The sequence below is a fragment of the Mirounga leonina genome, unplaced genomic scaffold (genome assembly GCF_011800145.1).
Source record: "Mirounga leonina isolate KUSES-001 unplaced genomic scaffold, KU_Mleo_1.0 Mir_115, whole genome shotgun sequence".
Lineage (NCBI taxonomy): Eukaryota > Metazoa > Chordata > Mammalia > Carnivora > Phocidae > Mirounga > Mirounga leonina.
In genome coordinates this window covers 62789713-62811032 of record NW_023270268.1, presented here as the reverse complement: position 1 = coordinate 62811032, position 21320 = coordinate 62789713, and the positions used below count along the sequence as shown (strand labels likewise).

The 21320-nt window shown below is 42.1% G+C and overlaps 1 protein-coding gene across 9 annotated transcripts in view; it reads left to right on the top strand.

The window, feature by feature from the left end:
• The window catches only part of TNIK (TRAF2 and NCK interacting kinase), a 384684-nt gene extending 364428 nt beyond the window's left edge, over positions 1-20256 (top strand). For 8 of the 9 annotated variants that reach the window (XM_034998906.1, XM_034998896.1, XM_034998868.1 and 5 more), the window contains 9 exons: positions 1440-1551; positions 2513-2683; positions 4378-4521; positions 6818-6952; positions 10500-10600; positions 12808-12957; positions 14751-14910; positions 15190-15329; positions 17551-20256. In XM_034998906.1, coding sequence (XP_034854797.1) covers positions 1440-1551; positions 2513-2683; positions 4378-4521; positions 6818-6952; positions 10500-10600; positions 12808-12957; positions 14751-14910; positions 15190-15329; positions 17551-17634 — 1197 coding nt within the window. In that variant the 3' untranslated portion in view covers positions 17635-20256. Of the gene's footprint in view, positions 1-1439; positions 1552-1923; positions 2011-2512; positions 2684-4377; positions 4522-6817; positions 6953-10499; positions 10601-12807; positions 12958-14750; positions 14911-15189; positions 15330-17550 lie in introns of all 9 variants that reach the window. The other variant, XM_034998843.1, reaches the window with a different exon arrangement.
• The last annotated feature ends 1064 nt before the right edge of the window (positions 20257-21320 follow it).

The following is a 21320-nucleotide window of genomic DNA, read 5'->3' as shown; positions in this document are numbered from 1 at the left end:
TGGGCAACAGCCTCCACAGCTCTGTTCTCACCCCGTGGGGGGCTGGGGGGCGAGGTGGGGAGCCGGCTTCAGGAATGAGGCTTTGCTAAGCCCCCTGAAATGTGTTTGGTTGGCTTCTACTATATAACTACTTATGCAAATACTTAAATGGAGGAAAATCATAGAAGCACAGTGGTAAATGTTCTCAGATACCTTCTGGCTGAAAACCTGTTTTTACAGATGAGAATATTGAGGCTCAGAGAGGTTAAGGGACTTGCCCAAGGCATACAACGGGTTTGTGACAGATCTCTGTAGAACTGGGATTTCCCATCTCCCAGGCCAGTGCTAGAAACTTCAGCTTATAGAGATCCCAAGGCCAAGTTGAGGTTCATGTTTACCTCAATTTAGTCAAACTAAGTTGGACCTAAAATGAGGTTGAAATTATTTGTTAAATGAAAGATAAAAATCAATAGATAGGTTCTCTAAGCATTCCTCTTCCTAAACTCCAAATTGAATGGGAAAGGGAGAACTGAGATATTATCTTTCCTGTATAGAAACAGTCCCCGGAAACAGCCTGAATAAATCCAGTCTGCTAGGCAGTGCTCGTAGGTGTGGTCATCCAGACTTGACCCGTGGATGAGTTCGTGGTGCTTGGTCATGTTTCATGAATAGTCCTGTGAGTCACACATAGGCCTTGAAGCGAATGAGGAAGCATACGCACTGGTGTTTTTTATGCTGTCCACACACTTTTCATGATACACCCCTTGGATTCTACAGTTACTGCGCAGATGAGCTTTGTTTAGCCCGAGGGAAAGAACACAGAGGTGTACTGGAAGGTGCAGCATTTCCTCTCGTGACAGGTTTTCTCTGCCTGAACACCTCTCACGGTACCAAAAGAAGCCCATGGGATTGGACTCTGGTTCAAATTCTGCTTCTGCTCCAGCTCTAAGTGGGAATATTAGTACCTGTCCCACCTCCTTCACAGACTTCTTCTAAAGATCAAAGGAGAGAATGTACGTGAAAGCTCCAAGTGGAGCTTGACTGTATGTTCGGGATGAAATGCTGCCACGTGGACACGCTGACTTAGCTTATTAGCAGTTGGGTCAGCTTTTCTCCAGACCATGTGGTCAATATGAGGTTGTCTTTACTTCAAGGGAGAGATGAGCTCTGTCATCACAGTCATCCTACCATATGGTCCAAAATGTAATTTGCTCACTGCAACTCTTACAGTCTGACAATTAATGGGGCCCTAGCAAAGGCCCCATGGTGAGTAACCAACCGAGACCAGGAGAAGTTGGAGAGAGAGGCACATACTGGGACTCGGGGGTTAGAGTGTGAACAGCTAAACAGCTAAATGGGAGAATCTGTTATTTTAAAGCCCGAGCAAAGTATTCCTGGCATTGTTCATTCCTGTAGTATTTATTTATCTGCTTTTCTTAATCCTCTTGCATATCAATTAGTACGGCATGGGGAGCAGCTCGAAGGCCTCCTTCACCCCCTTTGTGGACCCCAGAGTATACCAGACGTCTCCCACTGATGAAGATGAAGAAGATGAAGAATCATCAGCTGCAGGTGAGCTAGAAGGCTTGGATGTTTTGGTGACAGCTTGGTTTTCCTTTCTGATAAGACCTGATAAAGAAATTAATTACTGGTCCAGTAGTTTTGTTTTTTTTTAATTTTATTTAATTATGTTATGTTAGTCACCATACAATACATCACCTGTTTTCGATGCAGTGATCCACGATTCATTGTTTTCATACAACACCCAGTGTTTATTGGTCTAGTAGTTAAGTCATTTTCTGCTTAGGCCCTGCCTTAAAGGGAAGTTGTGTTTTGTTTTGTTTTGTTTTGTTTTTGTTTTTATTATTATTATTATTGTAGGATTTCTAAAATAATTTCTTTCTCTCCATTTTTTTTTCATCTCTTCTATTTTGCTTCTGGTAGGAACCCAGAGGTATCCAGGGGCCCTGGGAAAAGCTGTTCCTCAGAGACCTCCAAACTTACCACATACTTCTCAAAAGCAATTTCTGGGTACAATGCTGTGCACGCAGTAGACACTTAATAAGTGCGTGTCGAGTTGTGTTGGGTTCTAGGTGTGTGCTTCCTACCGCCCGGGTCTGGCTGATTTAGAGGAGAGTCATGCTTTCTGGACTTACGCAACTCACTAATCATCAGGGGAAGCTTAGGCCAGTTTTTCAGCTGATGATACGGAATTTTAAAAAGTAAATCTTGCTGTGTATGATATAGGAGATGGTGTGTTCAATTTTGTGCGATGAGTATCTATTCTCTAAACTACCCAAGTCGTATCCATAAGTCTGTTTTACTAATGGATAAAATAGTGCTTCTGTGAATGACTTATACTGTATTCTACTTTAAAAAAATGTATAAAATATGCATAGCTGCAGAGTTTTTCTGCCTTTTCTATAATTCCCACTAAACAAAGAGAAATTATAGTGTTCTGAAGTGCCTTCTCCGTATCTCCATTGCTTATTTTTTAAGATGCCAGTGACTTCTCCGATTCTTTTTCTCAAAGCTCTGTTTACTAGTGAACTTCTTAGGCAAGAACAGGCCAAGTTCAATGAAGCAAGAAAGATTTCAGTGGTAAACGTAAACCCAACCAACATTCGACCTCATAGCGACACACCAGAAATCAGAAAATATAAGAAGCGATTCAACTCGGAAATACTTTGTGCAGCTCTCTGGGGTAAGTGCTGCTTTTTACCACTTACTAAGAAATCAACCCTCCAACGTTGAAAGCCTGTGGAGCTTACCATCCGGAGAGCAGTAGTTGAATCATGGGTGTCAGAGTCCCCATGCAGGACTGTCTTGGCCTCAGGAGGGATCAAGAGCAGTTTTACATGTAGCAAGACCTGATAACCTAACGCCCAGGATAACAAGATCAGATTCAGGATGACCTCGTCACATAATAGTGATGGGCTATAAAGTCAGTAAGAGAACAAGCTACCACTTACCACACACCCACCATGTGCCCAGCACCGTGTGATGTGCCCCACACTCTGCCTCCGTGACCTATACAATATCCTGCAAGGGGAGGAAGGGCACCACCCCCATTTCACAGCTGGAAAGCCAGCCTAGCATCTTTGAGTGAATTGTCAAAGGCCAGTAGTAGCAAGAAAAAACTTGAAAAGGACAACAGATGATGAACTTTCCTTTTTAGTTCAAACAGCAACCTGCAGTTCCTATGAAAATGATGCACAGGTTTTAGCTGACGTCAAGCTCAGTTGAGGTTGGGTGAGATTCTATCAAAGTCCTGGTCTGTGTTACTGCAAATGTCACATACCGATTAAGGAAGGACGTGGCCCATCTGTATCCATCTAAAATACTAGGCCTAGTTTGAGGCACCACAGTTTTACAAGGGCAAAAGCATTTGAGATGTTCGTAGAAGTGGATGAAGGCTGGGAACCATTTCATGGGAGATACGACGGAAAGAGTAAGGCTCTGTCCTCTGGAGAAGAGACGGGAGACAAGATGGCCATGTTTAATATGGAATAATTTATGGACAGAAGAATAGACATTTATGTTACTCAAAAAATAGATGTACAAAAGCAAGAGAAGTTAGAGAGCTACCTGTTCACGAATATAGTCCCCCACAGTGGACCCTCAGCGTGTGTGCATGTATGTGTGTGAGTGTGTGTGTGTTGCAGGGCAGGTGGGAGTTAATTTGCATGAATTTTTGGGATGGCAGCTGTCCAGACAAGACCACTTACCTGCGAGAGCTTTTGTAATAGGGATTAGTGCACGGGAGCTGGGCTGGGCCAGGTTTAGATATCTGAGTGGTGCCTTAGGGCCCTGCAACTCTCAGGCTCCTAACACCTTCACTTGCACTGGCTTGTCATTTCCCTGACAGACAGCAGAGCCTTGAGGGTATGAGACACATGTAAGCTTTGGTGTGAGAGGGAGGAAAGGCTTTTCTTCCAGTGGGGTGTGGAAGTGGGGCACTCTGCCGTATGTCGAAGGTGGGCAGGCTAGAAATCCCTGCATGGACAGGCGTGGGGATGAACTTTGGGCATGCCTCGGTGGGATTTAGAGAGCGAGCCAGGAAGGGGGTGGGTGTTAGAGGAAAGGAATAAAGGCGAATTGTCCTGGTGTCACAGCTGTGCCCAAGGCTGCTCGTGAGAAGGACTCGCACTAGGTAGTACATGGCCAGAGGTAATGAATGCTGCTACCACTTTATAGAAGAAAACTAATCTTATTACCAGAGGGACAGTGATTTAATTACTGTGGCAGAGCCTCGACCTCTTCACTCCCTACCGTAGTACCTACTTGCCCATTAGTTTATATTAGCAAGGCACGGTTTCTTAGGTTTCACAGGGACCCCAGAGGCAGAAAGGTGAAGCATATAAAAAGCCAGTCTTGGGGTGCTCCTTAAATTTGCAGGTGTAAACCTCCTGGTGGGAACGGAAAATGGCCTGATGCTTTTGGACCGAAGTGGGCAAGGCAAAGTCTATAATCTGATCAACCGGAGGCGATTTCAGCAGATGGACGTGCTAGAGGGACTGAATGTCCTGGTGACTATATCAGGTAGGTTACCAGTATGTTACCGGGATGACCGAGACCCCTGGGTCTGCACAGGTGGGAAAGGCTATCGCCTCAGTGCTGAAAAAACAGCAAGCTCTGCCCTCCCTGGCTAACAGTGACACAGTAAATTTTAGCAGGATAGCCAGAGTGAGGTCACCCCTCGTCTGTAACTCTGGAGATACTGACCTCCGAAGGGAAACCTCTCACCTCTCTATGATCTCTGAATCAGGCAGACGTACCACAGAGGCTGTATGTTTATAGGCCTTTAACCGCTGCTGGGACTCAGCAAGGAGCTTTTGAAGTCTGAGCTCTAGTCATTGCTGCCTACTCCTGGGTGGAGACTATCAAAACGTAGGCTTCGCAGAGTGGAGAATTTTGTAAGCAGAAACTTCTCTGGTCTCTTTTCTCTCACAAACTGTTCTAGCTTATACTCCACTGATGTTTCAGCAAGTGCAGCTGGCCCGTTGGGTGGCTGAGTCTGCAAAGAGATTGGGATGTGGGCGTCATTACAGCTACGCCCTGCAGCTTTCTGCTTCCCAAAAAAAGAACTTTAAAAAAATATGGACGCAGAAGTGAAGGCCTTATTACTGACAAGTTATCATCAATGTAACCTGAAAGTGTCTGTGTTTTTTGAAAGTTCTTTGCTTTCTAATGATGTTTGAAGGAGTTTAATAAACAACATCCCCTCTTTTCCCCTGCCTTCCCATCCCACCCAGTATGAAACATTAGAACCATGATGGGAAGAACCCAGGATGCACCCCAGACCTGTGGGTCAGAATCCCTGGGAGTAGGACCCAGGGATCAACTCTGAATGCTCAGAGTTTCATCTCTTTTTATTCTCCCCAAAAAGAGTTAGCCGAGTAAATTCTTCTTGTATCATCATTTGAGCTTAATTTGGTGTAGTCTTTTTTTTTTTTCTTGTTAATTGCTTGCCTGACAGCGGTACTACCAAATCAAATTTAAAACGTACATCTGCCACTCACCTACCGAAAGTGGAAATGATGCCAGAAAATTCACATTCAGCCTTCATTATGTTGTGAGTGACACGTTCCCATTCTTAAAAAAGTAACCATCTCCTCTTACCATGAAGTATAGATGGGGAAAGAAGAATGAAAATAGGAGCAACTGCCCTCAGATCTGCATTGGCATAGAAAGGAGCAAGCACTGGCCTTTCTGCCCATCCTAGCTCTTGGGATCCATTCTGGGCCTTGGACTACAAAAAGGAATCACAGCTGTGCAGTGACTCCCTTAATTTATGGACTCACCGTCCTGTCAAATCCAGTGTGCGATGCTTCAGTGAATTTTCTTCTTCTTATATATATCACATCTGTAAAATATAAAACATCCTTTGCTGCCTAAGAGAAGTCAAGGGAAAATAAGTACCCAGGAAGTATAACCCACAGGCCTAATGATCACTTAGGAACAGCCACCTCCCCACCCCATCCCACTCCCCCCCCCAGAAAAGGAAGAGCCACCCCAAGGAACATTTTCTTATCTGGTATGCAGATAATCTCACAGAGTATATTAAATTTTGCTCCTGTGTCCTCCTCAATATTTTTAAGATGTTTTCTTATCATTGAATTCCTATTCCAGAAGTGCTTTACCAAAAGGAACTTTGTTTTTTCCCAAGTGCACATCTTTGGTTTTTCCCAAGTAAACGTCTTTTCCTCTACTATTTTTGTTTGGTATTTCTTTCAGTGATCTCAGAATCATAGATGTGTCCAGGGTTCTCTGCTGAGCCCGGGTTACCTTCATTAAAATTGTTTCTCTTGTCTCCTTATAATTCTTTTTTGTTAGTCAGATAAAGTAAAACTAGTCACACCTGTCATCTTCAAAGTAATCGAGGAGGTGAATAAGAGGCTCCCACTGACATATGCTGTTAGGTTAGAAGGTGAGGGGAAGACAGCCACATAAAAGCATGTTAAAATGTCCAGTTATCAACACTCCTTCATGTGATCCGATCTAGAATGTTCTGGAACTCTGACCAACTATTCCTCACAGAATTAGGTCTTGACACTGCCCTTTGCATTGAGAAGAGAGAGTAAGAGCAGCTTGCTCAAATAAGAAGCTACCTGAAGGTAAAGACAAGTTATAAAATGGTGATCTGTCCAGAACATTTGGAGCTGTTGGCATAGACAACACTTTGATGTTGCTGGGGACACTGGTTATTGTGCCTTCACACACCTACACAATTGTAAATAAAATAAAAATAAGTGAATAAAATAAAACAGAGTTGGGGAAGGACTGAGAGAAAAGGTTGTCACAGGGGCTTGAAATTAGAGCTCTTTTATTTCAACAGGAAAGAAGAACAAACTACGAGTTTACTATCTTTCATGGTTAAGAAACAGAATACTACACAATGACCCAGAAGTAGAAAAGAAACAAGGCTGGATCACAGTTGGGGACTTGGAAGGCTGCATACATTACAAAGTTGGTAAGTGTCAAGACATGGAATTGTTTACTCAATCCTAATTATTCAGTTTAAGTTTCATTTCATTTTTTTCTGTTAGGTATTGATGATGTATTTGTTACCAGTTTAAGATGTTGTTAGAACTTTAGGTATACTTGCATTGTTTCCAAAAAGTCAGATTGATGAAGTTCTAAGAGTGCATTCCAACTAAAGTCCTATGCTCCAGTTTGAACATTTATATCCACTCCCTCCCAAATACCCATTAAAATGACAGTGAAGGAATAAAAATGCCATAAACCCACAAGGACAAAGGGACCAGAAGAAGAGAAACCAGCAAACAAGAGATGTCAACAGAATTGAACAAGAATAGCTGGATGACGCATAACTAATAGATGAGCAGGAAATGCTGAATTCTATGTCTGTAGTGAGGAAAGTCATCAAAATCAATCCAACCACTTACAGAACCCAGAAAGGCCCAGGGTCTGAAGCCCCTGAGATGGAGGTATACAGTGGAACTGAAAACAGAAGGATTATTCGAAGGGTGATGAGCAGCAAGTTCTCCCCCACTGCAACAGAGGATGAAAAGTTGGCACAGCCAATCTGAATTATGGGAATATGGAATCACCAGGATAGACAGACACACACACACACACGCACGCACACACACACACACATACCCTACTTCCCCTGTTTAGCTCCTAGAATGTTGGCAGCCATACTTATGTACCCAAGCAAGAGATTGAAAGATTTGTCTTTGGAGAAACTAAATAGCCAGAAAGAAAAGATGTCCAGGTACTAATATTTGAAGTGCCATGGGAAGCTCGCTATCTAACCATCTAAACCTGAAGCCCACACCTGTAGCAGATATGGGGACATCCACTAATAGGAAGGAAACTTAAACAGAAAGAAAGAACTTTAAAGGAAACAAAGATAATGAGGAGTGGAAGAAAATTAAAAGGAAACTGTAATAACTTCAGAGAGATTAGAAAAACTATTTCCAGAAGAGAATAGGGACCATTATGAAAAACAGTTGGAGAAGGGTCAGGGGAGTCCATTCAGAGAGCAAGAAAAAATTCTTAGAAATTTGAATATATTGGCAGGGATAAAAAGTGTAGTAGATGTATTGGAAGATAAAGATGAGGCATCTCCTAGAAAGTAGGACAAGAAGAAAAGAAAGGAAAAGAAAAGGAGACAAAAGTTAAGGAGGCAAAAGGATCAGTCCAAGTGCTTCAAAATCTAAGTAACATGAGTTTGGGAAAAAAGAGAAAATAAGAATTGGAAAGGGAGGAAAGTATCAAAGAAGTAATATAAGAAAATTTCTAGAACTAAGAACTTAAAATCTCAAATTAAAAGGACTCACTGTGAATACCCAGTATAGTGAATGAAAAAAAAGACTCACAGGAAGATATATTAACATAACATTTCAGTACCCAGGAAATGAGGAGGTCCTTAAAGCTTTCAGATTATAATTAAATAAATAAACAAATAGTTTATATATTAGGTGGCTTGAGATTTAGCAGCAATACTAGAACTTAGAAGATGATGGAACAAAGCCTTCAACTGGTATTTTATAACCCATCTGTATTAACCAGGGTTCTCCAGAGAAACAGAACTAATAGGATACACACATACATACGTGTGTGTGTGTGTGTAAGAGGCATAAATAAATGAGTGTGTAAATATACTCTCTCTATATAAAGAGGTTTATTATAGAAGTTGCCTCACATAATTATGGAGGCCCAAGATCTGTAGTTGGCAAGCTGGAGACCCAGGAGAGCCAGTCTCTCAGACCCAATCTGAAGTCTGGAAAAGACCAGTTTCCCAGCTCAACAGTCAGGCAGGAGGTGGGTCTTCTTATTCAATCTTTTTATTCTATTCAGGTCTATAATCAACTGGATGAGGTCCATCCATACTGAGAAGGCATTCTGCTTTCCTTAGTGTACCCACTCAAATATTAATATAATCCAGAAAAGCTCTCACAGACACACCCAGAACAATGTTTGACCAAATATCTGGGCACCTTGTGGCCCAGTCAGGTTGACACATAAAATTAAACATCATGCCATTAAACCATCAGTCAACTTTGAATGCAGCATGAAGACATTTTTCAGATGTGCAGGGTCTCACAACATTTATGTTCCATACACTGTTTCTCAGGAAACTACTGGCCAATGTATTCCACCAAAATAAAGGCATAAACCTAGGAATCCAGGTAAAAAGTGAAGAAAATACCCAGAATGATGGTGAAGGAAATGTGGGTGACAGCTCTACCATAGGCCTAGAGAGAAATCGGTCCAAGTAGAGTGGGACAAGGGAGTGTTCTAAGAGGGGTGCCTTCAGGGAAAATAAAATGTCACGAATAGATTACCTGCCACATTTGACCGCATTGAAGGCATTTACAGTACTAGCAGAAAGTCCGTGTGCTTAGAGACAGATGTATGGAAAAGAAGGAAGTGGGGAGAAAAAAGACGAAAGACAAGAAAGAAAATGTAATTGTGGCGTGCTATATGCCTCAGCTGTGAACAATAATCATTTCAACATGGGATCTTGATTTAACCAAAAATTTGAACTATAACTGTATTAGTGGTGTGGGGGAGGAAGAAACGTGTGTGTGTGAGAGAGCGAACTAGAGAGAGGAGATGGTTCTAAGAGACTAAATCCTTCCCATACTCTCAAGCCAATAGATAATACCTCCAACAGAAAAAAAATCAAGAAATAACATTATAAGCATGTTATTTAGAAATATGGAAGTAAATAACCAAGGAAGTAGTTGAAAGTATATTAAAGACAGAATATGTAAACAGCAGGGGCACACTAAAGAAAAAGAGCCCAGGGAGCAAGAATTTGGTTCATTGCCGCGGCTGTCCAGTTTCTTTAGGACATGAGTATTCTGTTCATTCAAATATTCTACAAAGGAAATGACTGCCACGTGCACTGTCTTAGCCTGGTCAGGTTGCTATAGCAGAATACCATGAACAACAGGCATTTCTCACAGTTCTGGAGGCTGGGAAGACCAAGATCAGGGTGCTGGCAGACTCAGTGTCTGCTGTGGGCCTGCTTCCTGGTTCATACACAGCAGGTTTTTTTGCTACAACTTCATGCAGTGTATGGAGAGAGGGATCTCTCTAGGGTCTTTTTTATTAAGGCACTAACCACTTTTAAATCCCTAATAATTGGAATTCAAATTTGGATAATAAGGAAATGGCCACCTTTACATCTCTACCCATTTGCTAATTTTTCTACCATTTGGCCATACCAGCTCTCAGCTTCTAGCATGTGGGTGACTGTAAAAGCCAGGGAGGGGAACGTGAAGGTGATTATGCAGATTCTTATTAAAATGAATAATTCACATCTAGACCTAGTGATTAAAGAGAATCCTAAGCCTTCAGATGAAGAAAAGAGCCTTCAGTATAAAGTAAAGGCCCCAAGTATTCTGCAGACCGAGTGCTTTAAAGAAAGTTCAGTCTGTATCTGTGAGCAAATCTCCCACCAAGAACATAATGTGTATTTACATATGCAAAAACCTGAATAAGTTGGTATACTTTTTTAATTTATAATTTGTCTATTACAGTTAAATATGAAAGGATTAAATTCCTAGTGATTGCCTTAAAGAATGCTGTGGAGATATATGCTTGGGCTCCTAAACCGTATCATAAGTTCATGGCATTTAAGGTAAGCGAGCACACGATTACCTAAAAAAGGGATTTTTTTTTTTTAATTTTAGGTTCGCACCAGTTAACAAGCGCATCGACTAGGACCAATTCTACTATATATAATAAACTCCCTTTAAAAGTATAGGAGCTCTTAGGCTTATTATTCCAAAAGCAAAGACTAAGCACTAGTACATGCTATAAAATTTACTGGGGGTCGGGGGATGGGTGAATGGGGAAAAAATTGGGCTGTACCCTCCTCCATATCAGGTCTAAAAATAATTGTCTCCTAGGGGCCTTTAGTGTGGGATGGCTACTGGGCAAAGCACTAATTGTGATATTAGGCAATGTGAGCCATTATAAAGGCACTTAACTAGGGTAATCTCTGATATGTCATCTCAAAAAGGCAAACCAACAGCAGGTCCAAATCTCAAGGATGAACCATGTCTCCAAATCCTGTCATCCTTATAAGCCTTTTGGGGTAAAGTCCCTACAACTTGCATAATGCGCATATATCCCCAATGTTATTGGACTTCTCTGAAATGAATACTGAATGTACTTCCACAAGGAAATGGCTTCGTTTCTCTGCATTCTGCTTTTTCATTTTTGACCTTATCTGAGCCTGTACCCACCATGGTTGGATTGGTCACTCATGACACTCAGCAGGAGTGGGATGAGGATAGGCTAGTATGGTGGAACCCAGCTCGTGAAAGTTGACTCCCAAACGCCAGAAGGACCAGTACGTGCAGGCACTTGGATGTTTCCAGAGCTGCAGACTCTATCCAGAGCCCACGTGAATTTCTTTTCTGTCCCCTGTCTCTCTCTGCCTGTGTCTCTCCTTTTCTTCATAGCAGATTGGCCCTCATGTTTTCTCCCCATCCTTGTGACTTTCCTCTTCCCTTGATCTTTATGTATTCTTTCTGGCCACTTACGCCATGTGAGGGCAGAAGCTGCCTTGGGAACACTATGGGGCACTCTTTGAGGCCGTCTTGTTCCCTTAGTGCAAGGAGCTCATTTGTGATGTGCTCAGGAAGATAGATACATCAGTGGAAATGCTCTTCCTCCGTAACCCCACTTTTATGGAGAGAAAGTTTTGGAATGTATTAGGCTAGTAATAACACTTAAGGGGTGACACCTAAAAGCTAAAGCGGTGCTGCCATTGTGCCAAAATCTAGGTCCACAAAAGTTTTTCAGTCAAGGTCCCGTTCCGATTCTGGTTCGGAAGTTAGCGCCATCAGTTTACCAGTCAAAATGCATGAGAGGGTGCAAAATGCTGTGTTCAGTCGACCACGCCCAGCCTGGCAGGAGGGCAGTGTGAAAGCCAGGACTGAACAGGAAGGATGGGAGCTTCCCTTATCATGAGACTCCGTTAGCAAAAGCTGAAGAAAGAGGGCTCTATTGGGTGGCAGTGACATTATAGCTGAGTAACTTGTGGTTTCGCAAATTCTCTCCCAGATGTCAAGGCCCAGTAAAAGTAGACTGTGCTGAAATAATGGCAAAACAAAACAGAGGAATGCCTGGCAGCTAGTTGGGGCTTGGGCTCTGGATTGAAACACATGGAACCTTGGTAAACTTGGCTAGAGCTCTCTTTTTCCTTCCTACTTAAGCTGAACTACCCAACGTAAGCCATGAGTTTTGTGATGTTCCAGCCTCCCCTCTTCTCTATTGCCAAACCTAAGTCTCAGATCTCAGCAGTACGTTTAAAGAAGGTGCCAATCTGATGCCCACTCACTCACTGAAGGAAAATCAGAACCAGAGTGTGCCCGTTAATTCTGAACAGACTTAGCACAGAGCTGGTCCAGCTGCCCACCCCAGCCTGTCTCTGAAAGGGTCATGGCCATGCAAGGGCTCGGCTGTTCCATGGGAAGGGAAGGAGCCAGAGAGGTGGCTGGGCCTTCTCCAGAGGGAAAAGGCCAGAAATAAAGAGGAAAGAACAGCAGCACCCGGATGCCAAGTTCTTCAATGATAACGACACTGTCGAAATTGACCACTGTAAACCTCTTCTCTGCCCTAGAGGACAAAGGGGTGGAGAAAGAGCCACAAATGGGTGCTAGACCCTTCCTCCTAGAGCCAGAATACGAATAGACCTAAAGCTGTAAGAGAAATCTCCTGGCTTTTCAGTGTAAGAAAGCCAGACATTAACTTCCACCAGGCTGCGGCTAAAAGAAACAGTGATTAAGATAACTATCTCTTTGAATGATGTGGACACTCATGGGGTGTTTTTTAAAGTCTTTTGCAGATCTCCAGCACAAACCACTGCTTGTTGATCTCACGGTAGAAGAAGGTCAAAGATTGAAGGTTATTTTTGGATCACACACTGGTTTTCATGTAATTGATGTTGATTCAGGAAACTCTTATGATATCTACATACCATCTCATGTAAGTTCCTGAGTTCTACAACAACCTATGTAGAAAAGGGATTTGTTCTTGCACATTTTTAGTGCAAGTCATGCTAATTTCTACAAATCGGTACAGCAGATCGACTATCAACGCTAAAAGACTTCACTAAATAGACAATGCTTTTAATACAGAAAACATGTGACTGTAACTGATTTTTATGAGTGCTTAAAACTGAGTAACCCATAACAGCAATTCTTTGCCACTTACTAGACATGTTGTCTTATTGGACTTTAGATTAAAATGTGTATGATATTTTTCCTTCGGGGCATAAATTGTGTATTTTAAGTAAGAGTACAATAGACAACTTCCTATTTTCAGGTTTTGAAGGGAGATGGGTTCATGTGACTTGGGAAGTCTGTGGTCCCCTTTTGCTGTCTTTGTGGCTCTCTTCAACTTGAGGGGAGTGTTGTGTAGTAGAATGAGACACTGGAGGCATACCCTGGCTCTAGCCTGTGCACATTAGACAGTCTCTCGAACCCTCAGCTTTCCCATCTGTAAAATGGGGATAGAGGGACCCATTCCAGAGGGTTATCATCAGCAATAAATGAGGTGATACCTCTAAGGTGCTTGGCACAAGCCCCTGCAAATTGTCCTATGAACATTATAACACTGGAACACTGCCTAAAACCTGTCAAACAGAAATACCGCACCTGGTGTCACTTATTAGGATGGGTGCAGTGCAAGTCGTGTTTCCTGCACCTGATCCCGAGGCTAACATACAGTAGACACCATCAGGAGAGTCTGAGGCCTGATCTGTTGCCAGTTGGTATCTTGAGAGTTTATAGGCTTTACTGCAAAAAAGCTCGATGATTGAAAAAAGTTGTTTCAGTACATGACACACACAAACGCACACGGTCTCTCTCACACACGCGCATGGCATTCATTGCTGCGTCCTAGCTTTCCACACATGCGTGTGCATGTGTACACAGGACTCACAGCTTCTGTTCTTGGTGAGGTGACTGGGGCATCACTGTGATCATCCTCGGTCCTCTCATTTCCCCGCCAGGCAACTAGCGGGCTGCCATGTCAGCCTCAGCCCAGAGACCCCAGCAGCACTGCATCTCCCCTCCCACAACAGGTCCATCTATGTTGATTCCAATAAAATGAGTGGTCATTTTAAATGTTTTTCTCAACAAGCCGTTAATTTGGATTATTCTGTTATTTAGGCACCCGGGTAGTCTGTGTTGTACGCTCAGAGCCTACTTGGTAGGCGTCTCTTTGGGTCCCACCTTTGACCATGTTTAGGCTGTTTCCATCCGATTCAGCTGGTTTGCATTCCCCTCATCTTTTTTTTAGAAGTAGATGGAAAACACGTGATTTCTTATTGTCCGTGAGACATGTACTCAAATCCCAGTTCTACCACCAAATACCAGTACAGCTTTGCTCAATCTACATAACCCCTCTGACATGCAGATGCCTCGTCTGTAGAGGATGATATCTACCACAGGGAACTGTTCTAAGGACTAGAAATGATATATGTAAAGAGCCCAGGGCTCGGCACATAGGCGGTGTTCCATACCTGTAGTTGTTTTTAGGGAACAGGTCAATTGGATTCTCGACCTAGTGCCTAAGTCTGTATTTGTATACCAGGGTATTTGACAGGTCAGTGGTTAAATTAAGCAAAGCAAAGCGAAATGTCAGCCTCTAGAATGAAAATGGTGGGCGGGGGGAGGGGGGAGGGGATCCTCTTTTTTGCAATTCTTAGAGATGAATAGTCAAGATGCTGTTTTATTTTTAAAAAGAATAATGCCTGGCCTTTCTTTGTCTCCTAGATTCAGGGCAATATCACTCCTCATGCCATTGTCATCTTGCCTAAAACAGATGGAATGGAAATGCTTGTTTGCTATGAGGATGAGGGGGTGTATGTAAACACCTATGGCCGGATAACTAAGGATGTGGTGCTCCAATGGGGAGAAATGCCCACGTCTGTGGGTAGGTTAACCATTCCTTATCTCCTTCAGCAGTTACACCCCCCAAATGAAACGAAAGTCAAGAAATGTGAAACAACCATTTGATTCCACAAAAAACCAAAAAACAAAAAACAAAAACAAACAAACAAAAAAAAAACAGTCTGTGAATAACACTTGTAAGACTTGCTTTGTCTGTTTATCTCAAGTCGTTTGTCATTTTTGTGGTTAAGATGTGAACAGATGCTGTGAGTTATTGCCCATCTAATGTTTTTAATGCAGTTTTGGAAATTCCTTTTGACAGCCTACATTCATTCCAATCAGATAATGGGCTGGGGCGAGAAAGCTATTGAGATCCGGTCAGTGGAAACAGGACATTTGGATGGAGTATTTATGCATAAGCGAGCTCAAAGGTTAAAGTTTCTATGTGAAAGAAATGATAAGGTAAATCCGTTTCAACATTTGCATTAGTGTTTGCATTTTAAGAGACCACCAGGTACCTGTGAAACCTTCATTTTCCTTTATACTGATTTGAATCACATCTGTGTTAAACAATCAATATTCTCTTGAAATGGCATTATTTGGTTTGATTCATGTGAACCCTCAAGATATATTATTCACATATTTAAAAAGACATTAGAACTTCTAAAAATTTCTTGTAAACTCTTAGCAACTTTTGTGGCCTGCCGGCCTTATGCTGACCCCAGCAGACATCCCAAATTCTCCTACGCACATGGGAGAGTTGGCCCATCATTAATCACTCACAGTGGGTCAACTCTGCACTGCACTTGGAGACTTTTCACAAAGCCACTATGGGGGACCCAACCCATCACATTATATTCACTTTTAAATGTAAAACATTTGACATGGAGAAATATAAACTTTTTAAAAAAATGTCACCCGTTCCTTAAGAAATGCACAGTCGCAAACTCAACTAGTGCCATGTCCTGTGTCATTCCAGCCATGTTTCTTCTGAAGTGTCATAGGGGGACTGTTTTGTAGTGAAACTGGTGGAGTCCGTCTGGCATGTTCAGTCACCTCAGAAGGGTATTCTGCGGCAGCGCTGCTTCTCCCTTGCCCTCCCCGTAGACTAACCGCGTTTTTAGGAGCTAAGCTGTGCTCATTTGTGAATCCATCCTTTGTGACTATGGCCAACTTAGAATGCTGTCCCCAGATAGCAGGCATAAACACCTATAGTAAAGAATGTGATGGGTTGAACAGACGTACATCTCTTGGTCCATCCTGGTTCCCCAGAGGCCAGATTGGTCTTAGTCCAACCCTGGGGGTGTGAATCCAGACTGTATTTAACCCAACGACTCTGACCTGGTGCGTTCTGGGTAGACAACAGCTGTGGGTGCCAAGGATGGTTCCAGGGCCTTACCAGAGTATGCCAGGAAATAGATCTGACCCCTGGTAAAACTCCAGGCCCAACCCAGCCTCTGGGGATCATAAGAGTAGGAGTGAGCTGGGTATAGATCCTCACACTCCAATTCATTGACGACCCACCCCAGCAAGCCTGTTCTAAGCCATGCCCACACCCTCGGGAGCAGGCTGGGACCACACCAGTGTCTGGGGCCCAAGGTTCAGAGCCCAGGGTGCACACAGCCTGGAGAGAATAGCCGCCCTTTCTTCCCCTTCCCCCCCACCAATGTGTTTCCATGGGTCCTCTGTGCTTCCCCATTTTGAGTCATTGACCCTAACAGTAGCTATACTTACATATGTAGCATTAGCTGGATGACAAGCATTTCCCCAGAACTTCCTAGGAAGTTGTTGGGAGAGACAGCATTCTTCTGAAGGAGTTGTGGGAATGAAGTAGCAGAGACTTTACACTAGTGACAAAAGTGAATGCCTTGCACCAAAGTTTGGTGTTGGCTGACTAAGGGCTAGGCCACAGCCCAGAATATTATTTTCCCAGGGCAGTGGTTCACTGACATTTAAGCAAGCAGTAACCCAAATTTTGCTCGTTCCTCTTAGTTGTTTGATAAAATGATGTAACAGACCCAGACCTAATGGACTGTGGTTCTGTTTATTAATGCCATGTCTCCTTTGGCCTAGGATATGCCTGCACCAGCAGACAAGCCAAGAGTTAACTCTTTGATATACCAAAGTGAATAGGCATGAGCCACCTTAGCCTATCCGACCACACCATTTTTTTTATTTTAAAAATTGATAACTGAAGTTGTATAGTAGTAAGTAGACCCAAAATCCACCCCCCACCCCGACCTTGGGAATTTGAAAGGATTCTCTTCAGTCCTAAAGTCTGCCCTCTCGTCATTATGGGGGAGAGAAGGGAAGCCTCTATGGCTTTTTAGAGATTAACAAAGGACCTGTTGTGTCCTAGGCCAAAAATCTAGCACATTACCTAGCATGAAATGCCGTTTAAAATGTGAGCATCCTAAGGGATGCTGCCAATCAAGATATAGCCCCTCCCGTGTTCCTAAAGGCCAGTACCACGATACGTAATAGTAATAATCATAGTAATCAAGTCAGGAGTGTTTACAGAGGATGCACTGTATTAAAAGGCACTTTTATAAACACCAGCCGTTGAGTCTTAAGAGCTAACACATGGCAAGGATAGGACATGTGAGAGAAAATGGATGGACGGTTGAAGAAAAGAGGAAAAGAAACCATGCAGCTGAACTAACTTCTTTTTAATTTCAAACAGGTATTTTTTGCATCCGTGCGATCTGGAGGAAGTAGCCAAGTGTTTTTCATGACCCTCAACAGAAATTCCATGATGAACTGGTAACAGAAGAGCACTTGGCACTTGTCTTCATGGTGTTGTTTCTAATTAAAAAGAACATAACTCATGTGGACTTAAGCCAGTCTAGAGCAGAATCAGAAGGCTTGGTTGAACATACCGATTTCCCCTTTTCCTCTCCCTCCCCCTGTCCCAGTACAGTCCACAGTCCATCTTTCAATGTTGCAGCCTGGTTGAGAAGGAGAGAAAAACGTGGCAGGAATTTCCAGGAGACCCCCAAGAATGCTGCGTTGTTTGTGGACAGATATGGACCATGTGCCCTTCGGAGTTAGGGATAGAAACAAATATTGTGTGCTCTTATGATTAAGCTGTGTTATGGTGGGTTTTGAGTTTTGCTTTTTGTTTTTCCACCTTTTTCCTTTACCCCCTTACTTTGTAAGAATGGGGAGAGAATGCATACTGAGAAAATGAGTCTGTTTTTAATTCTGTCTGCCTGCTAGCTTTAAGTATACGATATGTTGTAAAATTTCCAATTTCAAATGGTGAGAGACAGCACAATAAATGTACCTTATCTCCTTACACTGAAGGCCATAATTGCATAGTGGGGTAATTTTAGAACTCTTTTGCCTTCACCAACCCAAAAGGTTGCTTTTTGATAGCAACTGGCTAATGAATTTTTAAAAGAAAAGAAAAAATACTAGTTTTCCCCTCTTTGGGGAAATAGATTTTAAATGGCTAAACTACTAGCCTTAGACTAATAAAATCAACTACCATTTTTGTGAGTCTGACAGGCCCTATTTTTATATGGCCCTGTGCAGAATGGAATGTGTTGAATGGGATAGTAGTGCCATTGTATTGAGTTGGCTCTAGCAATTGAGGGGCTCTATAACACAACCTTCCCTCAGCTATTAGGCAACAGATCAGGGCAAAAGATGGGACGACTGATGGGGTCGGACAAAGAGAGCTTCTGGGAAACAAACTAAAAAAAAACAAATTTATATATATATATATATCTCCATATATATATACATAAATATATATATATACACACACATTCTTTTTTTAATGCACAAAGCCTCTAGCTAAGAGGTCACTGGCTTCGGGCTTCATTAGGAGTGAGACTGTTGAGTTCTTTCTGGGAATTGGGGCGTGAATGACATCCAGACTCTGGTCCTTCCCAGCTTTCTCCTGAGGGTGCCACTTTCTCAAGATGAAAACTGTGACTGAAAAAATAATAATAATAAATGTTTCTGAGCTGCCTGTGTTCTCTCTGGGTTGGTGAGAGAAGGGACTAGACTACTAGGCCTGCATGAGACACAGCAGGCCGCACTGGTTCAGAGTTTATGGAACTTAAAAGCAAGGCTTTGGCCGGAATTCTGAGACCCTGATCATTTTCCCTTCCTCCAAATTACCCAAAATACGGTAAACAACATTTGTGCAGAGATATGTATGTATTTAGTTCAGGTTGACTTGTGTCCTTATAAACTCTTACTCGGATGATTTGAACTTTTACGTGACTGTCTGGGTTTTTTTTTTCCAAAGCTACAAGCATGGCTGCCTGTGGTATCGAGGTGTTGCAAAACGATATCTGTGTTGCGCTTCCTGTTTCAACCTACCTCGTTTTGTTTGTTTTCACTGTTCATCACAGCAGTGTTATCTCCAGGAGACATATAGAGAGCTCAACTGGCAATCTCAGGTGTAGTTAATATTTTTTAAACAAAACAGTAGTTGACCAAATTGTTCTTCAAAAATTAAAAAAAAAAAAATCCAACATCGACAAAAACTAACACGGTTTCTGAAAAAAGCAATTACTGTAAAGAGATTTTTTTTTTTAAAGTCTGTGATCCTACTGATTTTTGCCTAAATACGTTAGCAGCTGATGTACTATTAATGAGAACGAAATAGAAGTTAGGAAAATGGAACCAATTCAATCTGGTGGCTTGGGCAAACGGGGGAAGGGCAGGGGAATTATTGCAGTTTCTGAAGTAGATGATTATGCCTCTCCTGTAAAGGGGTTATCCTTTGCATTTATTTTAAGCAGATAACGCACAATGATGGAATTGAGGATTATCTTCAGGCCATCACCAAGATGTCCTCATCACGGTCCCTTTAGCTCTCAAAAGCAATGAAATCCTCCCGTTCTCATTTTTACTGCTATGGATCTGCTGCTGAACAATACTATCTTCACAAATTCCATGCAACAAATTTCAGCAATAACTTTTTGGATTGAATTTAGCAACTACTGTAATTGGATGCTGACGTGGACAAAATATATTGATTTGGGTCCCATCCCCAAATGTGATTGCCACCAGTTCTTTATATTGCTGCTGTGGTATTTTAAACCAGAAGCTTCTTTAAATTATGTTGCAAACTGATCTTTGTTTTTATGTTATGTTTTGTTTTGATTTCTAAGTGATGAGTTCGAAACACACAGCTTTAAATGATTTTTTTATTGTGGGATTTTGGGTACAGTTAAGAAATAAAAGGGAATCATTGTGTTTAAACATAAGGTAGTTTGTGAATGTATTTTTTAAAATCTAGAGTCATTGAAACAAAAACTCATAAAAACAATATTAATGCAGTCTTGTTTACAGTATGTTCAGTGACATAACATAGAACATGAGCTTTTTCTGGTGCCAACAACAATAAAACACAGACGTTAAACATCAAGCCATGCCTTTTATATTTTTGTACCAATATTTTACATGGGGTACAAGGCAAAACTAAATTTAAAAGGGCCCCTAACAAAGCTGTCTTCCTTAACAGATATCTAAAGAATTCCTTGAAGCTTTTATCTTCAAAAATACATTTTCTTCCATCAGGACAAACCCCAGCCCTGATACAGTGAGACCCCGGTCATGCAGAGTATTTCAGACTATTGTTCTTATGGCTCATAACAATTCCCAACTTTCTGGTTTGTTTTCTTTCTTTCTTCTTTCTTTCTTTCTTCTTTCTTTCTTCTTTCTTTCTTTCTTTCTTTCTTTCTTTCTTTCTTTCTTTCTTTCTTTCTTTCTTTTCTTTCTTTCTTTCTTTCTTTCTTGTTTCTTTTTTATGGTGGGAGAAGGGTTGTGCTTTTCATCCGTCTTAATAGCACCTTAATAAAAATTTCCTTAATTTTGAAACCAGTTAGTTTCAGTGTTTAGTTTTAGTTCTTCCCAGAGGGGATTTTGTTTCTGGAATTGGCTCATTTTATTTTTGTTGTTCTACACAAAGGGAAACTGAGCCCTCCCCCCAAAGTAAGTTTTGCTAGACCTTTTCAGTCCTTATTGCTCTAAATTTGATAATCATACCATAAAATCCACGGAGCCTGCCCAAACCATAGTCTTGGCCCAGGTTCTGACAGGTGACCATCATTCTAGGGTGCCGGTCAGGGGAACTGCGGTATGGATTCCTGCGTCCGGTGGGTGGTAGAAACAGATGACCTCTAGGATCTCCGTTTGAATGGTGAGAGCCCTCCCCATGCCAGTTACATCCCGACCATTGCCAGTGCACACAATATGAATGAAGACAGCTGGCGCTAAGTTCCACACAGAATTATTGGCTCTGTTTACATAAATGTCATTATTTTTCTTGACTTTTAAACGATGCTTCAAGAAGACCTAGAGCTATTAAAACAGTATAGATCAAGGTCCTGAGGAAATCCCACAAGGCCACCTGGACAGGGACTCCATTTTTCTAACACAACGCCATTGCTTTCTAAGATACACGTCTCACATACTTGGCATCAAGTACAC